General features: G+C 46.7%; 1 protein-coding gene across 1 annotated transcript in view; it reads right to left on the bottom strand.

Moving 5' to 3' along the window:
• LOC119390153 (alkaline phosphatase, tissue-nonspecific isozyme) overlaps positions 1–17,612 on the bottom strand; it is a 58,809-nt gene extending 41,197 nt beyond the window's left edge. Inside the window, exon 1 of the mRNA XM_037657716.2 lies at positions 17,111–17,612. Within this exon, the coding sequence (XP_037513644.1) occupies positions 17,111–17,171 (61 nt within the window). The 5' untranslated portion in view covers positions 17,172–17,612. The remainder of the gene's footprint in view (positions 1–17,110) is intronic.
• Between the last annotated feature and the right edge of the window lie 1,261 nt (positions 17,613–18,873).

Here is an 18,873-nt window from a genome sequence, read left to right as displayed (position 1 = left end):
CAGGTGGTCGAAGTTTCCGGAGCCCTCCAACTATGGCGTCCCACGTAATCATATCGTGGTTTTGAGACGTTAAACCCCGACAATTATTATTTTATCTTGATGGGAGATCTCTCATCGGGTAAACTGCGGAGGTACACATTAGCGTTGAAGAGCTCACTCGAAACCTTCCAGCTGCATGAATTAAAATCGTCCTTTCCTCTCACATACGTTCCCATTCACTGAAGAGATATTATTTAACGAAATATGAGTTCCGTGCGCATATACTAGTAAGCAGCACTGATGGTGATAACCTGCGCACCTTTTGAGACTTCTTGTGCTCCTATAATGCAACATATTGAAATTCTAGATCAATGGCGCTCACTTATGCGTTATACACGAGTCTCGTACGTAAACTGTTCCTTCCCGTTTCCACTACCGCGAGTAGAGTAGCCGACCGGACAAGGTATAGTTCACCTATCTGCCATTCTTTCTATCTTTCCTTCCACTCTACGCAAAGGTGGGATTCGCCTGCGACGTAAACTGGTGAGCTGAACCTCTGCACTACGAAAGGCATTTAGAAAAATTAAGACTTGAAGCGAGCAACACTCAGCAGTCAAGAAAGCCTCAGCCCGAACACACGTTTCGGCAACACCCCTATACTTCTCTTTGCTCTGACGAAGACAGATGGCCTTGCCGAAAACGTTGACACTAACCTGATACATTCCATGTTTTTGTCACTATGGGCGACAGCCAGTTGAACCAAGACGTTCAGTGTTAGACTTTATACACGAGACAAATTTGCATGCGTATTTTTGATACCGCGAATGACTATACCTAAGGGCAGGCTTTCGAAAAAAAAAAATAAAAGAAAGGAGCTCCGCCTCTTGGTTGTCAACAGTGATGTGAAGCCAATATACACTGAAGCTGAAGATGAGAGTAGGAAAAAATTAACTATTTTTTCATCGAATTGCAAAATAATTACACTTCAATTTCCCACATGCCTTCATTTGCTTCGTTATCTGTCTGATGCGCACTCTATGCAATTTTGGTACAAATGTTTTAAATGCCTTGAGAAAGAAAAATAACTAGGGATACGTGTTCAAACTCCATCAATGTCCGAAAAAAAAAACTATCCGCAAGCGAACGACACAAGACCAATGGGCAAATCTAGCTGTGTAAGGCTACTGCCCGAACGCGTTTCCTGTAATTGCCGTTGAGAAATTCTCAAGCGGTACTGCAAGCCGCTAACGGGAACGACGTATCCGCAACGCAGAATGCCTATAGGCTTAACTGTTAGCAGCTCGACAATGCTCACCTTCAGCTGTCGTCGATGACACGTGACAAGTTTAAGACAAAAGAGGCCGTTCGCTCCGTCTGCATAATTAGGCGCCTGCGACGTGCCTCTTCATTAGGGCGAAGGTCAACGTTCAACGTTTCAGAATGTCTCCCCTGCTGTTATTTTTAACTACGAATGCTCTTTAGGTACAAGGATATGTCATTTTGACCTAAGGGTATAACAAATAAATATAAACCAGTACTTTTACCTCACTCGAATCTATAGGTCGACCTCGCTTCCAAGCTCTCTCCACTAAATCACAGCCAGTAAATAAGTTTCCTTGAGCGCAAGTTTACCTACGATGCTACAGCGTCATTCACAAACAGGTGGCGATCAAGCAAGCCGGAAGGACCGCCAAAGCGTCTGAATGCCCTCTCCAGCATTACCACCTTAGGCGTCATGACGTAATGATACACTCTAACCAGGAAAGGAAATCGAAACTGGCCGTAAAGAAAAGCCGTTATATTGAATCACTCACTGTTCTTCCGAGATGTGGCAGTATTTATTATTCTATTGTGTTGATATTCTGGACCATTGTTAGCAGCAAAAAGAATTTTAAAATGTCCTGTCGGCACCCTAATATGTAGTTACACATGTGCCCTTGCGTTTCGCCCACTCGTGCAAAATAACTTGGCCACTACTGCGCAAACACCGCCGATGTCTAAAGGAATTGGCGCCTCCTTCCATCTTCAATTGCGAATCACCCTTCGACCCTTTCCGTAAGGAGATAATCGAGAAGGCAACAAAACCACGGAGACGATCCTGCCTGGCACAGAGGGCGTCTCAAGATTTAGATGTGATCACGGGTGATTTATAAAACGGTCTCTTGGAACGGCAGCCTAGATATCGGATGCAAACGTCGTAGGCATGCAGGCGCAATGGTTAACAGTCACAGAGACTCTATAGTGTTACTTGAAGGGTGGCAAGAGAATAACCAGTGATATAAATTTGGTCACACAAAGACCTTAGGAGGTGTTTTTTTTGTTGTTTTTTTTAGATTAATCTTTGCGAAAACTGCTCTAGCATTGGAAATGAGCGGCGATGACCCTCCGCGATAGACAATGCCTCTCTCTTATCACCGAAGAATAGCGGCTCAACTGGAAATAAAAGGAACAAAACCGGTATCACCGCAGAGGCAACGGCGGCGTTATATCACTTTGTATACCACACCAGTGCGCGCAGTACTGCGTGGGTGGCCTCGAAAGATCCAGGCGGTTGTCTGCTCAACGTTTTTCATTGCATACCGATAGGCTTGCGAGTTCTCGGCAGACAAAAAAGAATAAAGAACTCACAGGGTTTCTTACGTATTCGCCTAAGACGAGTCGAAGGCGAAAACCACCCATTGTGGCTATTTTACAGTACACTTTATATCGCCGTCCAACGTTCATTAATCATTTACCACTAATTTCTGTTTCACTAATTAACCGAATACTCCATTTGCTTTGATTATCACCGTACAACTAACGATAATCGTTGGAGTTTAACGTCCCAAAATCACGATATGATTATGAGGGACGCCTTAGTGGAGGGCTCCGGAAATTTCGACCACCTGGGGTTCTTTGACGTGCACCTAAATCTAAGCACACGGGACTGAAGCATTTTCGCCTCCATCGGAAACGCGACCGCTTCAGCCGGGATTCGATCCCGCGACCTTCGGGTCAGCAGTCGAGAACCATAACCACTAGACCACCGTGGCGGGTGTATCGTCATACAATTAACTAACACTAATTCACTCCCTACTCAATTTGCTTTGATTATCGTCATATATGCACAGCCATGCTTTCACTCGCTTTTGTATGGCGTTGGCTTCAACAGACATCATGTGGTTTCTTTTTTTTTTTTCACTTTCTCACACCGCCTTTTCGTTAAAGGCCACCTTCGCATGATCATAAGGCTTTCGCCTTAATCAAGCACGTCGGTGAATTACAGTAAGCAAAATTTACATCACACGGTCTATGTGCGGTTATACACTGAAGCACGATCCTATAAAGTGTGGCCCGTAGAGCCGACTGTAAATAGAATAGCGTAGTAGTTGTGCCCCTTTGGAAACGTCACGCCTGAGCTGACAACACGTTAACTTTAGCAGTGAGGGAGTCTTCAGTCCGCACACAATTAGCGGCACCGTTCTAACGAAGGCTCCAGCTGAGTGGCCTTGACGCTTCGCAAACGCTCTGTGCGCAAATTAACCACAGTTTGTCCCAAGTCGCACGAGGTCAGGCTCTGCGAGGCAAATATTTGCACAGACATCCGTACGATCACAGACCACACTTTCGATGCTTTTTTTAACCGCGTGCGTGCTTTTATTATCTTTTTTTCTGGCCTGGTACGAGTAAGTGACTTCATATACGTTCACAATAGCTTCAACTCAGACTCTACCCACTGTATTTGCTTAGCGGCTACTGCAAAGCACGAGGGCACGGGTTCGATTCCCAGCCACGGCGGCCGCATTTAGATAGTAACTAAACGCAAGAACACCCATGTACTTAGGTTCGCGCTAAAGAATCACAGGAAGCTCCATTTAATCCGGAGTCTACCGCTATGGCGATAATCGTATCGTGGTTTTGGCACTTGATATAGCGAAATTCGATTTCATTAAATAGTGATGTAACTTGCAGTGACTACACCCTCCTACCCTCCTCTTTTTGGCAAGTATTGAGCGCTCGGAGACATAACAGCGCCGTGAGGTCAGGTCAGCTTCAGTTGTCGAGCGACAAGCAGGAAGCCACTCCTTGTAGATTCCGGCGCAGAGTGCGTGGGTGATGTGGTGCTTGTTTCGTATACAAGCTGGGTGAGTAAGGGCACGGCCACTGGGCGTGTTCGGCGTCTATCGGCAACAGTAACGGTACAGGAATTCACTCGTCTCTTGCCTCTGCATGCGAAACGCTAGTTGTGGTTAGGTAACGTCTGTAGTTGCTGGCTACTCCTCGTGACACCAGGGCACTACAGCAAGCGAGACCTACTTAGCGCGATAAACGAAGGAATGAGAACGGATCGATGGACCCGATCATTTCCGGCTTTTCTTTTCTATGGCAACCACATGAACCTAACAGATAACGAAAGCAACGGAAGCATAGGATCGTTATTTGGGTTTTTCATTTGAAGTACGGTAACAATGAAATAAATGGAAGTGAAAGGGGATGGATAATTTCCTCCGGTAGGGACCGAACCCACACCCTTCGCATTACGGAACAAGTTCTTTAAGCTCATATAGGCGTTTCCTTGTGATCTCCCGAATACCATATATAACGCCTTTCGCATGGACAGCCTATTATTTTCTTACATGATAAAAAAAAACGTATATGGGACTAAAAATTGCAGGAGTAAGCACTACATTTCTAACAAAAAGAATGAAAGTAGGTCCAGTGACTCGTCCAAAAGTAATATAAACGTATCCGACTGGCTCGTTATCACTTCAGATGTATATTTTGCTAGTTATGAAGATATAGTACGTTCATAGGAGCTAAAATGAAGCTTAATGTCCCTCTTTCAAATTATTTATCCTTATTGCTCGCTTTTATCGCCTTATTTTTTTTTTTATCTAATGGGCCTCTTTGCGCAGTGGTTCTATGCGTCATTACAAGTGCGATCTGTTAGCAGCCAAAAAACGGTGTTTGCAACGTAGCTGCAAAATATGAGCACTTATAGAGGGGGGGGGGGGGAGAGAGCAAAGAAAGAGAGATATATATATAATATTCTTTATTGAGATTCCCGGAGAGGTTAGCCTGGTTTGTCGCCAGGCTTGCTACTCCTGGTGTCGGGTGATTATGGTATGTACAATGATCACATATACACACAAATAGTTCGTACAGTCACAAACGCACATATATACATAAAAAGAGTCATTCACAAGCTTCGGTTAAGCCGAGTGTTCCTCAAGAACGCCAACAGCGCTTTTGTGTTGCGCATCGCACAACTGCTGCCTTGCCACGGGCCGAGAAGGTGCCGCAGCTCCAAGCTCGAGCAAAGAAAGAAAAGACAAGGAGGTCGACCACTTTGCTACCCTAAACTTTAGTGAAGGCAATGGGAACTAGAAGAAGAGGCAGAGAGAGAGTGAGCACAGAGCGCGCGCAGGAGGACAACATTCGGTCACTGCGACCAGCGTTTCTGGAGCACTCAAGAAGCCTATATTTGTAATCGAGTGTTGGTAACTTAAACCCAGGTGGTGAAAAAGTGGCACTCCGCCAAGTGTCGTGTACTCCTAAGAAAAGTTACTGCACAGTATAAAAGTTGGAGAGAAAAATAGTTATTAGAATGGTACATGTATATACCTCGACAGTGCACCTTCCAATGTCTACGTTGTCAGCAAAGTGAGAGGAGTGTACGATTATATGTGTGCAGCGAATATGAGACTGAAAACTACTTTTCAGCCGACGGTCAGCACTAATGACATTTTATCATAGTTGCTCCAAGTCATGAAAGCAGGGACATATATAAACGAGTGATATCAAAACAGTATCGGAAGGACTCGCACTTCCAATAAATTTATTTTCGGAAGAAAGAAGATATTATACATGCACCACCTATTTAGACAGAACGTTCTTGTGTGTCTGCGAACGCACTGCACTTTCATATTTCCCGGTTCGTTCCCCAAATAAACTACAAGTGCGCACCTGTCTGTGTAGCTTACGCATCGTCCGTGTTGATACATTGTTCCCATCTCAAGAATTGTTGCCAAAAACATGCACTGATTTGCCGCCAAACAATGCATTCCATTAGGTGTTTTTATTTGGCGGTCATTTATTCAGTTATTACCGCTGTCGAGGACGTATGATCATGTGTTAAAATCGTAGTGCGCACATAAGACACGCGCACAGGCATGATTACAAACAGGCGCTGTCTTCTGCGCGTGCGTTTCGATATGAACAGTCACCGACTCGACCAAACTTTCAGTTTTACCGAATAATCAGATGCACGAGGCGACCGACCGTGGTCAAGCGTACAGCTGTCGTAAAACGGCACGCAGACCATGTTTTCTGCTTCGGTACCACGCCTGCAGACTCCATCGCGACGGACGCTGAAATGCTCGGCCAGTAGCCGTGGTTCGGCGAACGAGATCGTAATCTAGTGAAAGTGGGGGAGCACGCTCGAAGACGCAGCGGTCACAAGGCGCGGTGGCCGCCCCTCACCACTGTCCACGTCTGTACCCCTATACCGACCAAACCTTGGTTTTCCCGAGAGAGACAGAGACAGGGGGAAATCGCGTACGACGCTATATCCTTATCAATCGACTTCTCGCTAAATTTCACTTTTGCATTCTGAAAACCTTCGTGGTTTTAACGATGCTTTCAAGACTGTCTGATCCGTCACCTTGGCCGCCAGCAAAGGAGGCAGCTGCATTGCTGCATTGCCCACCTGTATGGGCAATCAGCGTGTATGTCCACATAAATGGTTTCTGCAAATAGACTTCTTCGAAGCCAGCTGAATCGGTTACGACTCGAATGCGGGGATTTCGATGGAGCAGCTGCTCGAAAGAAGTCATTGCGAACGAGATGGCGACGAGAACGCCCAGTAATACATCACTTTAATTAGAGATTCTTGCATTAATTACTACACGACGTTTTCCCTAGGCTGAAATATTATACAGGTGCAATATACTGTGTATCTACCGCTCGGACGATCGGCCGCTCTCCGTGCAGGTGCTGGTGGAGCACCGCCACCATCGCTCGTCGGCTCACGAGGCAGTTAAAGAACTTTTGTGCTTTTTAAGGATTACGGACCTTTGTGAAAGCTTTTGACAATTTTTCAGTGCCACTTCCACATGAGTGCCTGCACATTTATTGATAATTTCCTTCCCTCCTAGCTCTCTCTCATCTTTGTACTCCCCTTTCTCATTCCTCCAGCGTAGGGTAGCCAACCGGGCACGTGATTGGTTAACCTCCCTGCCTTCTCTCTTTCTTTTCTTCCTCTTCTTCCTGCCGCTCGGATCCCCATGGACTAACGTATTGTACTTAGAAAGACGTTTGGGTCTAGGTAATTATTTGCGAGTGAGTGCCTATGTAAGGAAAGCCAAATATTAAAGATGTGGCAGGTTATTATAACTTTTACTCAACCTCGGCCATGCAGTACGGGCAAATACTTTGAATTTATTAATGCGCATTCATGGATGTAACGTAACACAGACGTGCGAATGCTGAGGCTTCAGTGCGCAATTAAGCCATTGAAGTTGTTATCTTTATTATCTCTTTAACAATCATTCTTCTACAGCGAAATTAGCTGAATTGGTGTTTTGAAAGTAAACTTTATCGGTCTAAAATGATTTGACGTTTCTTTCGTAGTGCCCCTCTGAGGTTTCTACGCAATTTCTTATTTCACGCCGAACATAAGCGAATCCACGCCTGCCGTCGTGTAACGCTCACCTCTTTCGTCCGACGCCAGTAATTATTTTACACAGAAAATGATGTCGCTATTTCGAGACGCACTCGGGCGTTGTCCTTGCCGCCGTAAACGAGACGCGATGACGAAAATTGGGACACTTGCCAGCATTACAAAATCCTTTGTTTGAATGCAAAGAACAAAGCATGACAATAAACTCAAGCGGTTGCCTTGGAGAGTCATCGCAAATTATGCAAAAAAAAGAAGAAAAAAAAAACATTATCGCGTGGTAGTGACGACTGCCGGATAGAGGCGAAAGACGCGAACTCAAAAAACAAGCTATAGTTGTTTGCTTCTGTTGAGCTCACGAATACGAACAACCACAACTTGGCAACCTTCGCCGAGGCATTTCTGCGAGGTTGGCCGTTAAAGTGGTGGTATAGCATTTAAGGTTATACAGACCGCACTTTTCGCGCCAGGTTTATACGTCGGCACGCAGGCGTCGAGAGGCGTAACTCTCGTGTCATGTACGGGACGTCCCAGCAGCGACTGTTGACACCAGTTTTGAAATTCATTAGTCGCAGACATAACAAATGGTGCGGTTCTCTTTTTACGCATATAAAATTACAGGAATGAGCTTTTTGGCTAAGCTCGACGCACATACGGATGTTAAGGACATCTTAGTCAAAATCAAGAAGAAGAAATGGTGCATGGGCAGGACATTTAGCGCGTAGGCAAGACAACCTCTGGTCATTCAGAGTAACGGACTGGATTCAAAGAGAAGGCAAACGCGCGAGGGGGAGGCATCAGGTCAGGCGGGCAGATGGGATTAAGAAGTTTGCGGGGATAAAGCGGCCGCAGCAAGCACCGGACCGCGCTGACTGAAGAAACGTGGGAGATGCCTTTGCCCTGAGATGAACGTAGTCACGCTGATGATGATTTTGACGCACATAAAACAACCGCGGGAACGAAGCTGATCAGAGCTGAACGCATGTATACATTCATATAAGACCCGAGACCACAGCGCTGTGCATATGCGGGATATTCAGCCGAATAAATACTTGAATATCCTTCGCAATTCTATTTCACGTAGCACCCACAACTAAGGCACGATTGGGAGATGATAGTGGAAATGCCACAACATTGCACCGCATTGAGTTTGGTGTACAACCGCTGTTGTACACCAAACTCAAAGCACGTAATTTGTAAATTACACGCTGGTAATTGTACTCTCGGCGTCTATGTCACATCATAACCCGAAGAGGACACGCTTCGTGTCTATGGTATCGGGATTAATTGACCCACGTTGAACACGCTTACGATTATTAGCATATATGTTTTATATGTACACACAAATTTACGATGACACAGGCAAACAGGGAGGGAGAAGGCCAACAACTACCACCTAGAGGAGTACAGCGCCTGTCTACTCTTTCGGGAAAAAGGAAGAGATGGATAAAAAGACGATGGGAGGAAATAGAGATGAAATAAAACAGGAAATGTACAAGCAACGCCGATTTACAAAGAAATAAGTAGGAACACAGAAAAGATTACATAAGCTGGAGGCCGAATCGCGTTTTTTCGTCAGTGTTTGTAGGGCTCGATGGGCCTGGTCACGTCGAGCAACACGCCCTCTCGGAAACGGGTAATCGCCATAAGCATCACAGTTGGAATCAGCCCGCGGGGAGTTTTCAGCGTCGGCTTCACCAAGCAAGGCCGGCAAACGCCCTCCGCAGCGCTGATCACGTCGAAACACCTCGACTCATGATCGCGCTCACGCGAACTCCTCTAGCCTGGTCAATCTGCTCCCGTAAGCGTAATGCCTATTAAGCCACATAGACCGCGAGCGTGGGCCCGCGCGTACGTGTAAAACAAAAAAATCTCACGTTTCGTTCAAAAAAAAAAAAGAAACCTCTCCCTCGGTTGAGCACGAAGGCCCGCGTGCGGTGAACTGCCCTTCTCAACCCCGCCCCGTTACCGAAGCGAAAACGGTGATTCCGTTGAGGCAACGTGTGTCCCTTCGCTGTTATATGCGTGTACTACAAGAACTGTTCCAAGGGCAGCGGTGAACGATTGCGTATGGCGTGAATCACGCGTTTCTCGCCGCCGTACGTCTCGCCGGTGTATGACGCCTTTAACAACGGCACGACTACGAACCACCAAAAACCCGCGGACTGGTTTACGGGGCATATGTGAGACGAACAGCACAGCTTTTGTGTAGCAGATTTCACTCCGGCCTTTTGTTTTGTTTTTCTTTCCAACTCTCCGACGTGCAATGAAGTCTGCGTTCTTTTTCTTTTTCCTTAGCTCTCACTACCTCCTATGAGGTAGGCGGAAGAGTAAAATACGTAGTAAAAAATATGAAAGAGTGCTCTTGACTTAACGAAGAATGCTGCGCTCACCTTGACACAATAGCTTTCAAGTGCAGACATTTAATTACCACTGTGTCTCTCCCTCTGCACCTATTCTGAATTCCCAAACGCTTAGTAGCAGATCAGAAACTTGATTCGGGTCGATCTTCCAGCATTTCTGTCACACACACACACACAAACACCAGGGCCGTAACTAGGGGTGGGTGGGTTGAGGGGGTTCAAACCCCACCCCGAAATTCTTTCATGCTTTAACTTTTCGGGTGATATTAACACATTTACACGCTTTCACAACAACCACCAGTTGCCAAATTTGCCGTTCTACACCCCCTCCCCCCCAAAAAAAAGATTCCTGGGTACGGCCCTGACACACACACACAAAATGTTTTCTTTTGACCCAATAATGTGATTTTCCTTCCTTCCTTCTCTCTCTCTCTCTCTACTTTATACAGAACGCTCCATTAAGAAAGATATGCGACTGGGAACATTCAGCTGGTATATTGAGCGCCTTATGTGCTAAATTATTTCATTTTCCCGTAGTTTTTTTCCCCGCACTTGGGTTTTGCTTTTTCCTTTTCAATAGCGAATTTTTACCAGCTTTCTTAACTGCTATCGTAATTGTCTAAGCTTTCCTAAACCTTCCTTTCGACTTGAGTGAAGTTTTTCTATCGCGATTTTTTTTTCCTTGTTAAACAAGGGTTCAAGCTCGCTATAAAATACAAAAATATACCTGCGAGCGTCAGAAATGCCCTAGACCAATTGCTGGAACACATCGTGCGACGCAGTTTTGACGGCTACGCGACGTCACAAGAATTCTTCAGTAAGCTCGCTCTTCCAAGGCCTCGACGAAGTGAGCAGGCAAGATATTTTGTAAGTGTCCACTAAGTCGACTGTCCATGTCAATAGCCCTTTTATTTGGGCCAGTTGGTGCATTCTAGAACACTTATCAGGGCAGCGCGAAAACACGCGGACAAAGAGTGGTACACAGGACGGGCGCCCGTTTTGTGTACTACCTTTCTTTGCACTGCCTTTCTTTGCGGTGATGATTGGTGCTGGCCTGCCGGCTCTCGTGCTCTATCTAATCATCTGAAATTAACAGGCCCCTTAGTGACAGAATATGCGACGAAAGCTAATATGACAATAAGCTTTTCACTTTACTCCGTGACGTAACGCGATCGTGAGTTATGAACGGAATTGTGACAAAATTACGAAAAATTACGTGCAATACTGTAGCTATGCAAGGACACGCCCTATTAAGCACTGTCCGTATAGTGCTCTAGGTGGCTGTTTACTTCAATGGAACAGGCGTTTGCGGCGCCACGCCAATGGTTGGTTGCCTTACAGGTTTTGTTTGCCTTGAAAGTGTGGCTCCCGGCATTCGCTACGCCCTACTTACACTAACAAGACCGAACCGACGAATAGTGCTAGAAAAAAGAAATAGAAAGCGAAAAATAAACGGTACGCGCACGTTATATAATAATGTACTAACTGTGACTACGCGGTTATGAAACCGAGTGCTCATTAAATCCTGCGAGTTATATGTTCAAGTTTCTCTCCGTACCAGCAAGACACTCGCAATATTGGTGCAAACAAACAAAGGAATAAGAACCGCAGATAGTTATTTCTCCTGTGAGCCTAAGTTGGTTGGTTGGTTGTTCCTAGAGGAATGGCACAACCCACCACGGGGGATCGGCCACGACTCGTGCGGCAGTAGGATTTGTGAATGAAGAATATTCACAACATTCGACCTTCATCTTCTTCACCTGTATATAATCATCAGCATAATATTCACACTCACAAGAAAACTTCGAACAAATAAACGCCGGCTATCGTCACCTCCACTCAGGATTGATTCGTGGAGTTAAACACCCACGAAATATTCAGAAGCAAATCAATTGAAATTGAGTTATAAAAACTTGGAGGATGCCTGAGCTTCGCCTTCAAGAGTTCAACGCGATAGCGTAATCAGGCCCCGTGCGCATCGCCTTCTCAATTACTAGCCTGCCTTGGGTTCTCGGTGCATGCCTCAACCGTGCCGTAAGGAAACGAACGACTGTGCGCGTAACATTGGTCGTTTCAAACTATCCCAGAATGCCTACTGCAAGTATAGTTGTTAAGTACCCGCTTACGCCATAATTCTTCCTTTTGCGAATCAGCGAACGGTCCACTACGCGTCCGTCAGGCAACACGCGAACCTACGCAGCTGCTCACTTTGCTGATGCTTTTGCTGCTGATGATTATTAAATATGTCTGAGTGCTTTGTAATAGGGGGGCCTTTAAAACACCCACTCGTTCCGCAATTCACATGTTTTGACGCCTGGCACGATTCTACGCTTCTGCCACGCAATATTACATGCGTTAAGGAGACTCCTTCCACCACGTGCCATTCACATAGTGTTTTTTTCCGAAGCAGTTTCAAGCAATATCGTAGCTCTGTGGTAGAACAGCTGCTTGCCACGCAGACGGCCCGAGTTCGATTCTCATTCGAACCGAGGATTTTTGTTTTTATTTTATTTGCATCTTTCTCGATTTTTCGGTCACGGACAAGATGATTTTTCGCCTACAACGAACGACTCCGACACCGGAATTTCTGCGAAACGAGCTCTCTAACGCTATCGCGTTAAAACTGTACTTGCCATAGCACCGAACCGATTATGAGACCCGGCGTAAGTATTAAGGATTCTATAACCTGCACCTAAGTCGAAGTATACACGAGATCATTCCGGTTCTTCCACTCATATTCCCATTATTGTCTTCCTTGGACGATGGGTTGAACGCCGTCGCGCCGCTGTTATCGCTGGGATTGGTTTACTTGGCGAGACGCATAGACAAGAACCTAATTAGAGCAGCATTCTCGGCAAGTTGGTAATCTATTACTTGAGTACGATTGCGCAACAATGCGGGGTTTGTCTTCTTCCCTTTCGCCCTTGTCCTTTTCGGTTGCACAATCATACTCAAGATATAGATAAGAATAGAGTTGCAACGTTGAAGATGGCAGCCTTGCAGCCTGGAAGACAAGACCACTTGTCAAAACGTCGCCCCTAGCGACATCCAGGGTTCAAGGGTTCTCCATCAAGCCTCCACCTTACCCTGAACTTCCTTATGCCTTATCAAGATATAGATGCCTTATCCTTATCAGATTATGCCTTATCAAGATATAGATGCCTTATCCTTATCAGATTATGCCTTATCAAGATATAGATAAGAACAGCAGACATTTGGCTACATGACGTTGCAGAATGACGTGCCCTACTCGCATTTAACATCGTTTTACGACCAATAGACTCGGATCGTGGCTAGTGCCAAAATATGCATTATCAGCGATTTCTATAGACAATGTTCAACACGCCGTCGTTATCTGCGTCGTTAACCGACCAGCATTGTACCTATCGTGCCAGCTTAAACCGACAGCATGAACGTGATATCGCGCGGAATGAATGCGTCGCCAGAAACCGAAATCCGCTTTGTCAGTAACAAAAGTGCCGCGTTATCGCCGTTGCACCGGCTCCGGAGAAATTTCGGAGAATAAGTTGAGCGATAAGAGCGATAATGTATGTAACGCGGACTTTCTCTTCTCATTGAAGATAGCGAGTTTATGTATAGCAGCTCTCGGGGCCTTGTCCCGCGCTCGTACTGTCACGCAATCAAAAAGTACAGGGGCCCACCGTACTACGTTTGATAACGGGCCACTACCTTCTATGCTATATAGTGTCCTTTGCGGAATGGCGACTTTTGTGCGTAAAACCCCAGAATTTTTTATCTTTGAGGAACGATATATGGGCCGTTGAATAGGCCCATATGCTGATCTACGAAATAAACGACTAAGCGCGCAGTTTTGCGTGCGTGCGCGTTTTACGCACACACATTCGCAGGGTAATAAAGTACAAAAATAAAATAAAATGCGGATCCCACGGCCGCCAAGGGGGAAGTTTTAACCTGTCGCCTCTCGGAGCGCCAGAAGACGACCTTATAACTAGAGTTCCGTCAGCAGTACACCAAACTCCCCACCCCCTTCCTTCAGGAGAAAAATGATGGCGCCACCTCTGGTGGTAGCCACCTGTAGTAGGCTTTCCACAGGGGATTTCACGAATTTCATGCCTATCCAAACAAGGCAGCCGTGGACGGGAGCCGAAATAGTGACCTCGCGCTCGGCACAAGAACGTCATATGCGGTATATCCACTGAACCGTATACTTGGCCGGTTTACCCGAGATGGCGCCTCGAGGGGCGCAGCTTTCAGGGGTCGCAATTGCCGTATACCATTTGTATGAACCGCGGCAAACTACGCCTTATTAGATAGCACTATAAAACCAAAGCGAAAAAAAAAAGTTACAGCGACAGGTTACGTATTGCCAGACGGGTCGGTAAGGTGGGAACCATGGAGTGAGTGTTTATCGCTGCAGGTGATAACAGTGGTGCTTAACGTTCAACTAACCAACGCATGAATTGAGTGCCGATACAAAAGTGGTGCGCATCCGTAACAATTATCGCCTCTTAAAGCGGTACCTAGGGTGACGTTTCGGTTGAAGGGACATGGCGGGAAGTAAAGTGGTCTTGGAGAGGGAAGCCGCGGTGTACGCTTCTATTTAGAGACGCGAAAGGGCGTGTAATAAGCCAGCTATCAGGCCGCTATGCAGATTCCATGGCTGTGTTAATCTCGTCAAGGGTACGAAAAATTCTGTGCCCGCCAATTATTGAGGCAATCTTTCCTAACCAACCAGGTGCCCAAGGCATGCGAGCCAAAATGAAAGGAAAAAGTATTCAGCAAGTCTGCGCTATAAACTAGGGGTGTGCGAATATTCGAGTTTCGAATTCGAATAATTTTATTTGGCTTCCGAATAGCTGGTATTCGAAGTTTCGAATAATTCGACAGGACAAATATCTAGAACACGACAAAGGCCAATGGTGCAACTTGGCTAGGGTGGGGTGGCTTAAACTAAAGCTAACGTCGCTGCAGTAGGCCTTTCGTTAAAACTTTCACCTATATCCTGGTTCAAAAGTGAGCGCATGTTTATTTTAAAGGAGATTATGTCATTTCCGCACGTCATGACTCCAGCAAAGAAGGCCAGGGAACAGTCTGGGAGACTGTCGAACTGCTAGCGTCACAAAATCACCAGCACACTGAGCTCCTGACCTTATATTCAAGAGGTTCAGAAATACTTCAATGAACCCCTGATCCGAAGAAAGGATGATCCTTTGAAATACTAGAAATAGCATGTAGCTTCACTTCATCCAAGTGTCGCCAAAATGCCCCGCCACGGTGGTCTAGTGGTTATGGCGCTCGACTGCTGACCCGAAGGTCGCGGGATCGAATCCCGGCCGCGGCGGCTGCATTTTCGATGGAGGCGAAAATGTCTGAGGCCCGTGTACTTAGATTTAGGTGCACGTTAAAGAACCCCAGGTGGTCGAAATTTCCGGAGCCCTCCACTACGGCGTCTCTCATAATCATATGGTGGTTTTGGGACGTTAAACCCCAGATATTATTATATTAAGTGTCGCCAAAATTGATTTCCGATACCTTCAACATATCTGCTACTGAAGTGTCCAGTGAGCGCATGTTTTCAACTGCAGGAAACGCCGTAACATCACGGCGAGCGAGACTGAAGCCAAGTGATGTGGAAAAGCTTGTGTTTCTGCATGACAATTTGTAGTCTTTCGGTAGCAGTCACTCACCGCGTTATGTTCTCGAGTATATTAGCAGATTTGATTTCTTTGTTCTTTCTTTCAATTTCCAATAAAATCCTTTGTATTCGATATACGATTCGATATTTGTGGCCATTATTCGGCACTATTCGATTCGAATTCGAGAATAAATTTCACTATTCGCACATCTCTAGTATAAACCAATAATGCGAAAAGTTAGATGTCACTCGGCTTCTTTTTTATGCACGCGAACCTCCGTTCGCGCACGAGAAAGCCTGCAGGAGCATTTTTGCTTATCGTTTCTTCAGTTATCGGTGAATGCCCTTACATATTTTTTTTTCATCATTGTTCTTTTAATGTCGCTTTAAAAAACAGTCCGACGCAAACGCGAGAGAACGGTTGACGAAAATGCTCACGTACGCTTGAACGCGGAAACCGGATTCACAAGGGTGAAAAACATAAGCACGAATTATACAGCTGTGGATTACAGAACTGTTCTAAAGCGGGTAAAAAAATGAAATAAAATAAAGCACACACAGGAAGGGAATTCCAGTCAGTCGTTCACATAGGCCGATGAAACGTAGAAAGCGCAGCAGCGCTTGCGCGGCCTTCTTCTGCGACGTGAAGTCCTCTCGGTGGCATAATATTATTTCCTCTTACAGAGACTGGTCGTCTAAATACTTGTTGGCAGCGTTACAAAGCCAATCTCCGCGTACTCTACTGCAGGCAGTCGCACTGAATATGTCGAACGGTTTCTTCGTCGCCGCAGTGTTTGTAGGCTGCGGTGTCGGCCATCCCTATGCACAACGCATTGATAAATTCGACGCCCAGCCATAATCTACATAAAAGGATAGCGTTTCCTCGCCGATGTCCTGATAGAATTTGAAGGCTTAGCTTTGGGGCTAGGCAAAATAATCGCGCGCGCTTGAAGTGAGGCTCGTTCCACTGCGACATGGTGCACTGGCGAGCAGCACGCAGTGCTTCCATTCAGCACCAGTAGAAAGTGGAATTAATATTTGGTTGTTTTTTGTATGGGCTAAACGAGTAGCTTGATTCGGCCCGTTCATTGCCGATAATCCCGCAGTGACTTTTGGCAGCCATTGAAAAGTTATTTCAATATAAATTAATTTATTCATTTTCTCAAGCCCGCCAAATTATCTATATTTAGATTTCCAAAGCGCAAAACTTTCTTTTTTAGTCTACGTAGCAGTTCGTCGTGATTGAGCTGAGTGTTGGCCGATCCTCCATAGTGGTTATGAGGCATCTGTGAGATGGAAAGAAACAAACGCACGAGAAGCGTCGAGGTACGTAGAAGCGAGAAAGAAGAAATTATGCAAGGACATTTCAGAAAACATGACAGAAGAATTCGCTTATATCAGATTCCCGCAGTAAGCGTGTGATCGGCCGTTTATTTTATTTTTTTTCTCTCTTTCTTTCCTTCTTGAGAAACGAAAACAAAGTATAGCACTCACCGAAGGCCGTCGCCCCGTAGATGCAGGCGGCTAAACACACGAAGACTCCGACAGCCTTCATCCCTGCAGTCGCTTGACTTCGGCCGTTCCTGGCTCCGATATTTATCCGATGCGCGACCACTAACAATCGCCACTCCCCCTACGCACACACACACCCGCCGTCCGTTGAGTAAGACCACCGTTGTCAGTAACCCCCGACGACGTCACACAAAAGCTCCGTCACTAAGTTTGATACTCTCGTCACCAATCGCAACGCGACAAGAGGCGCGCACGCGCGCCGCAGCGCCGACGGGGGGTCGAACTCGGAACCATCCGTGGCTTCATTGACCGCGAAGGCCTCCTTCTAAACGGCAACGCGAGGAGCGCGTTGGCACGTGCAGCGTAGGAGGTGGGCGGTGACCCAATGTCGGCGCCGTCTTCTGCACAACGAGCGGTGAAGTGATGCGGGAGGCGAAAGTGTTCAGAGCACGTGCCAGCTACCTTTCGCCGCAAACGACGCCGACCGACGCCGCAACGCGAAAAGCACCGCTCGCTGCCGCCGCCGACAACGAAGCCTGCAGCGGCGGCAGTTCGTTGAGAGAGAGAGGCCGAGGGGCATGCAAGGTGACGAGAGGAGGAAAGAGAGAGAGTGTGTATTTTCTGTGCGAGTGAGCGGCGCGCGCCCAGCACACGCCTTGGGACCTACCTGACTCCGGAAAAGAATAAAAAAAATTATCAAAGAAAACTAGGCTATGCCGCCCCGCTTGCAGGCTTTCTCCTTCCCGTTCTCTTTCCCTTTCGTGCAGTTGTTCGTGCGTCTCCCTCGGTTTAAAGTTTACCCTGTAGGAAGCGGGGAGAAAAGAAGAGGTCGACTGAAGACAGCTACGGGACGTCTAACTCTAGCGCATCCGTAGACGTTCTTGTTGGTCCCTTCTGAAGCCGGGTGGAGCGCGAGACGATGACTCGTAACAAGCGCGTCGCTTCGCTTTGCGGCGGTTGGCGCTAACGGCTCTGCGCGTCGCACCTAGAAATGCCTATTACGTGCACACGGTGTCAAGACACACACACATTTGTACGCGGGAACATCACCCACAGCTCTCGCTTTACTTTTGCTTTGGAGGCAGCGCCTATACATAGCAGGATTGGATGGCACAGGAACTTGCTGCCAACATTTGTGGACGCATACGTCGTACTGAGAACTTTCACATGCTGTGTAGCCCAGCACTCAGTGCAGGGGCGTAGCCAAGGGGGGGGGGGGGGGGGGGGTGGGGGGGGTTCATACCCCCCCCCAAAATTTTTCAGTTTTGCTTGCGTATATAGGCACGCACACATACAAACGCACGCACGAACATACATAAAGTATGGTTGAACCCCCCCCCCCCCCCCCCCCGAAAAAAATTTCTGGCTACGCCCCTGACTCAGTGGCGAAAAGCAGCGCCTGATCTGAATGTCCTGAAATCAAGGAGCGTTGTTCAACCCGCCGAATTGCGCAACGAAATCACGTCAAGCGAGCGGTGACGTCTCGCGAATACTCCATTTGAAGGCCGAGAGGGGCGGCGAGTTAGGTGGAGTGTCGTGATTAAGTTCGCAGGCGCAGAATGGAATGGAACTTGAGAGTAATGGGAGAGGCCTTCGTTGTGCAGTGTACAGTACTCACGGATTGAAACGTGACAATTTAGGGCTAAGTAACGCACATACGTTTCTACCGTCTCCAGTTCCGGTCATATCGGCGTAATTTCGACTCGAGCACGTCGATCAGAAACAACATTATCTTTCGAGACCAG

The sequence above is a fragment of the Rhipicephalus sanguineus genome, chromosome 4 (genome assembly GCF_013339695.2).
Source record: "Rhipicephalus sanguineus isolate Rsan-2018 chromosome 4, BIME_Rsan_1.4, whole genome shotgun sequence".
In the NCBI taxonomy this organism is placed as follows: Eukaryota; Metazoa; Arthropoda; class Arachnida; order Ixodida; family Ixodidae; genus Rhipicephalus; species Rhipicephalus sanguineus.
Note: the sequence above shows the minus strand (reverse complement) of the source record. Positions and strands in the feature narration are given on the sequence as shown.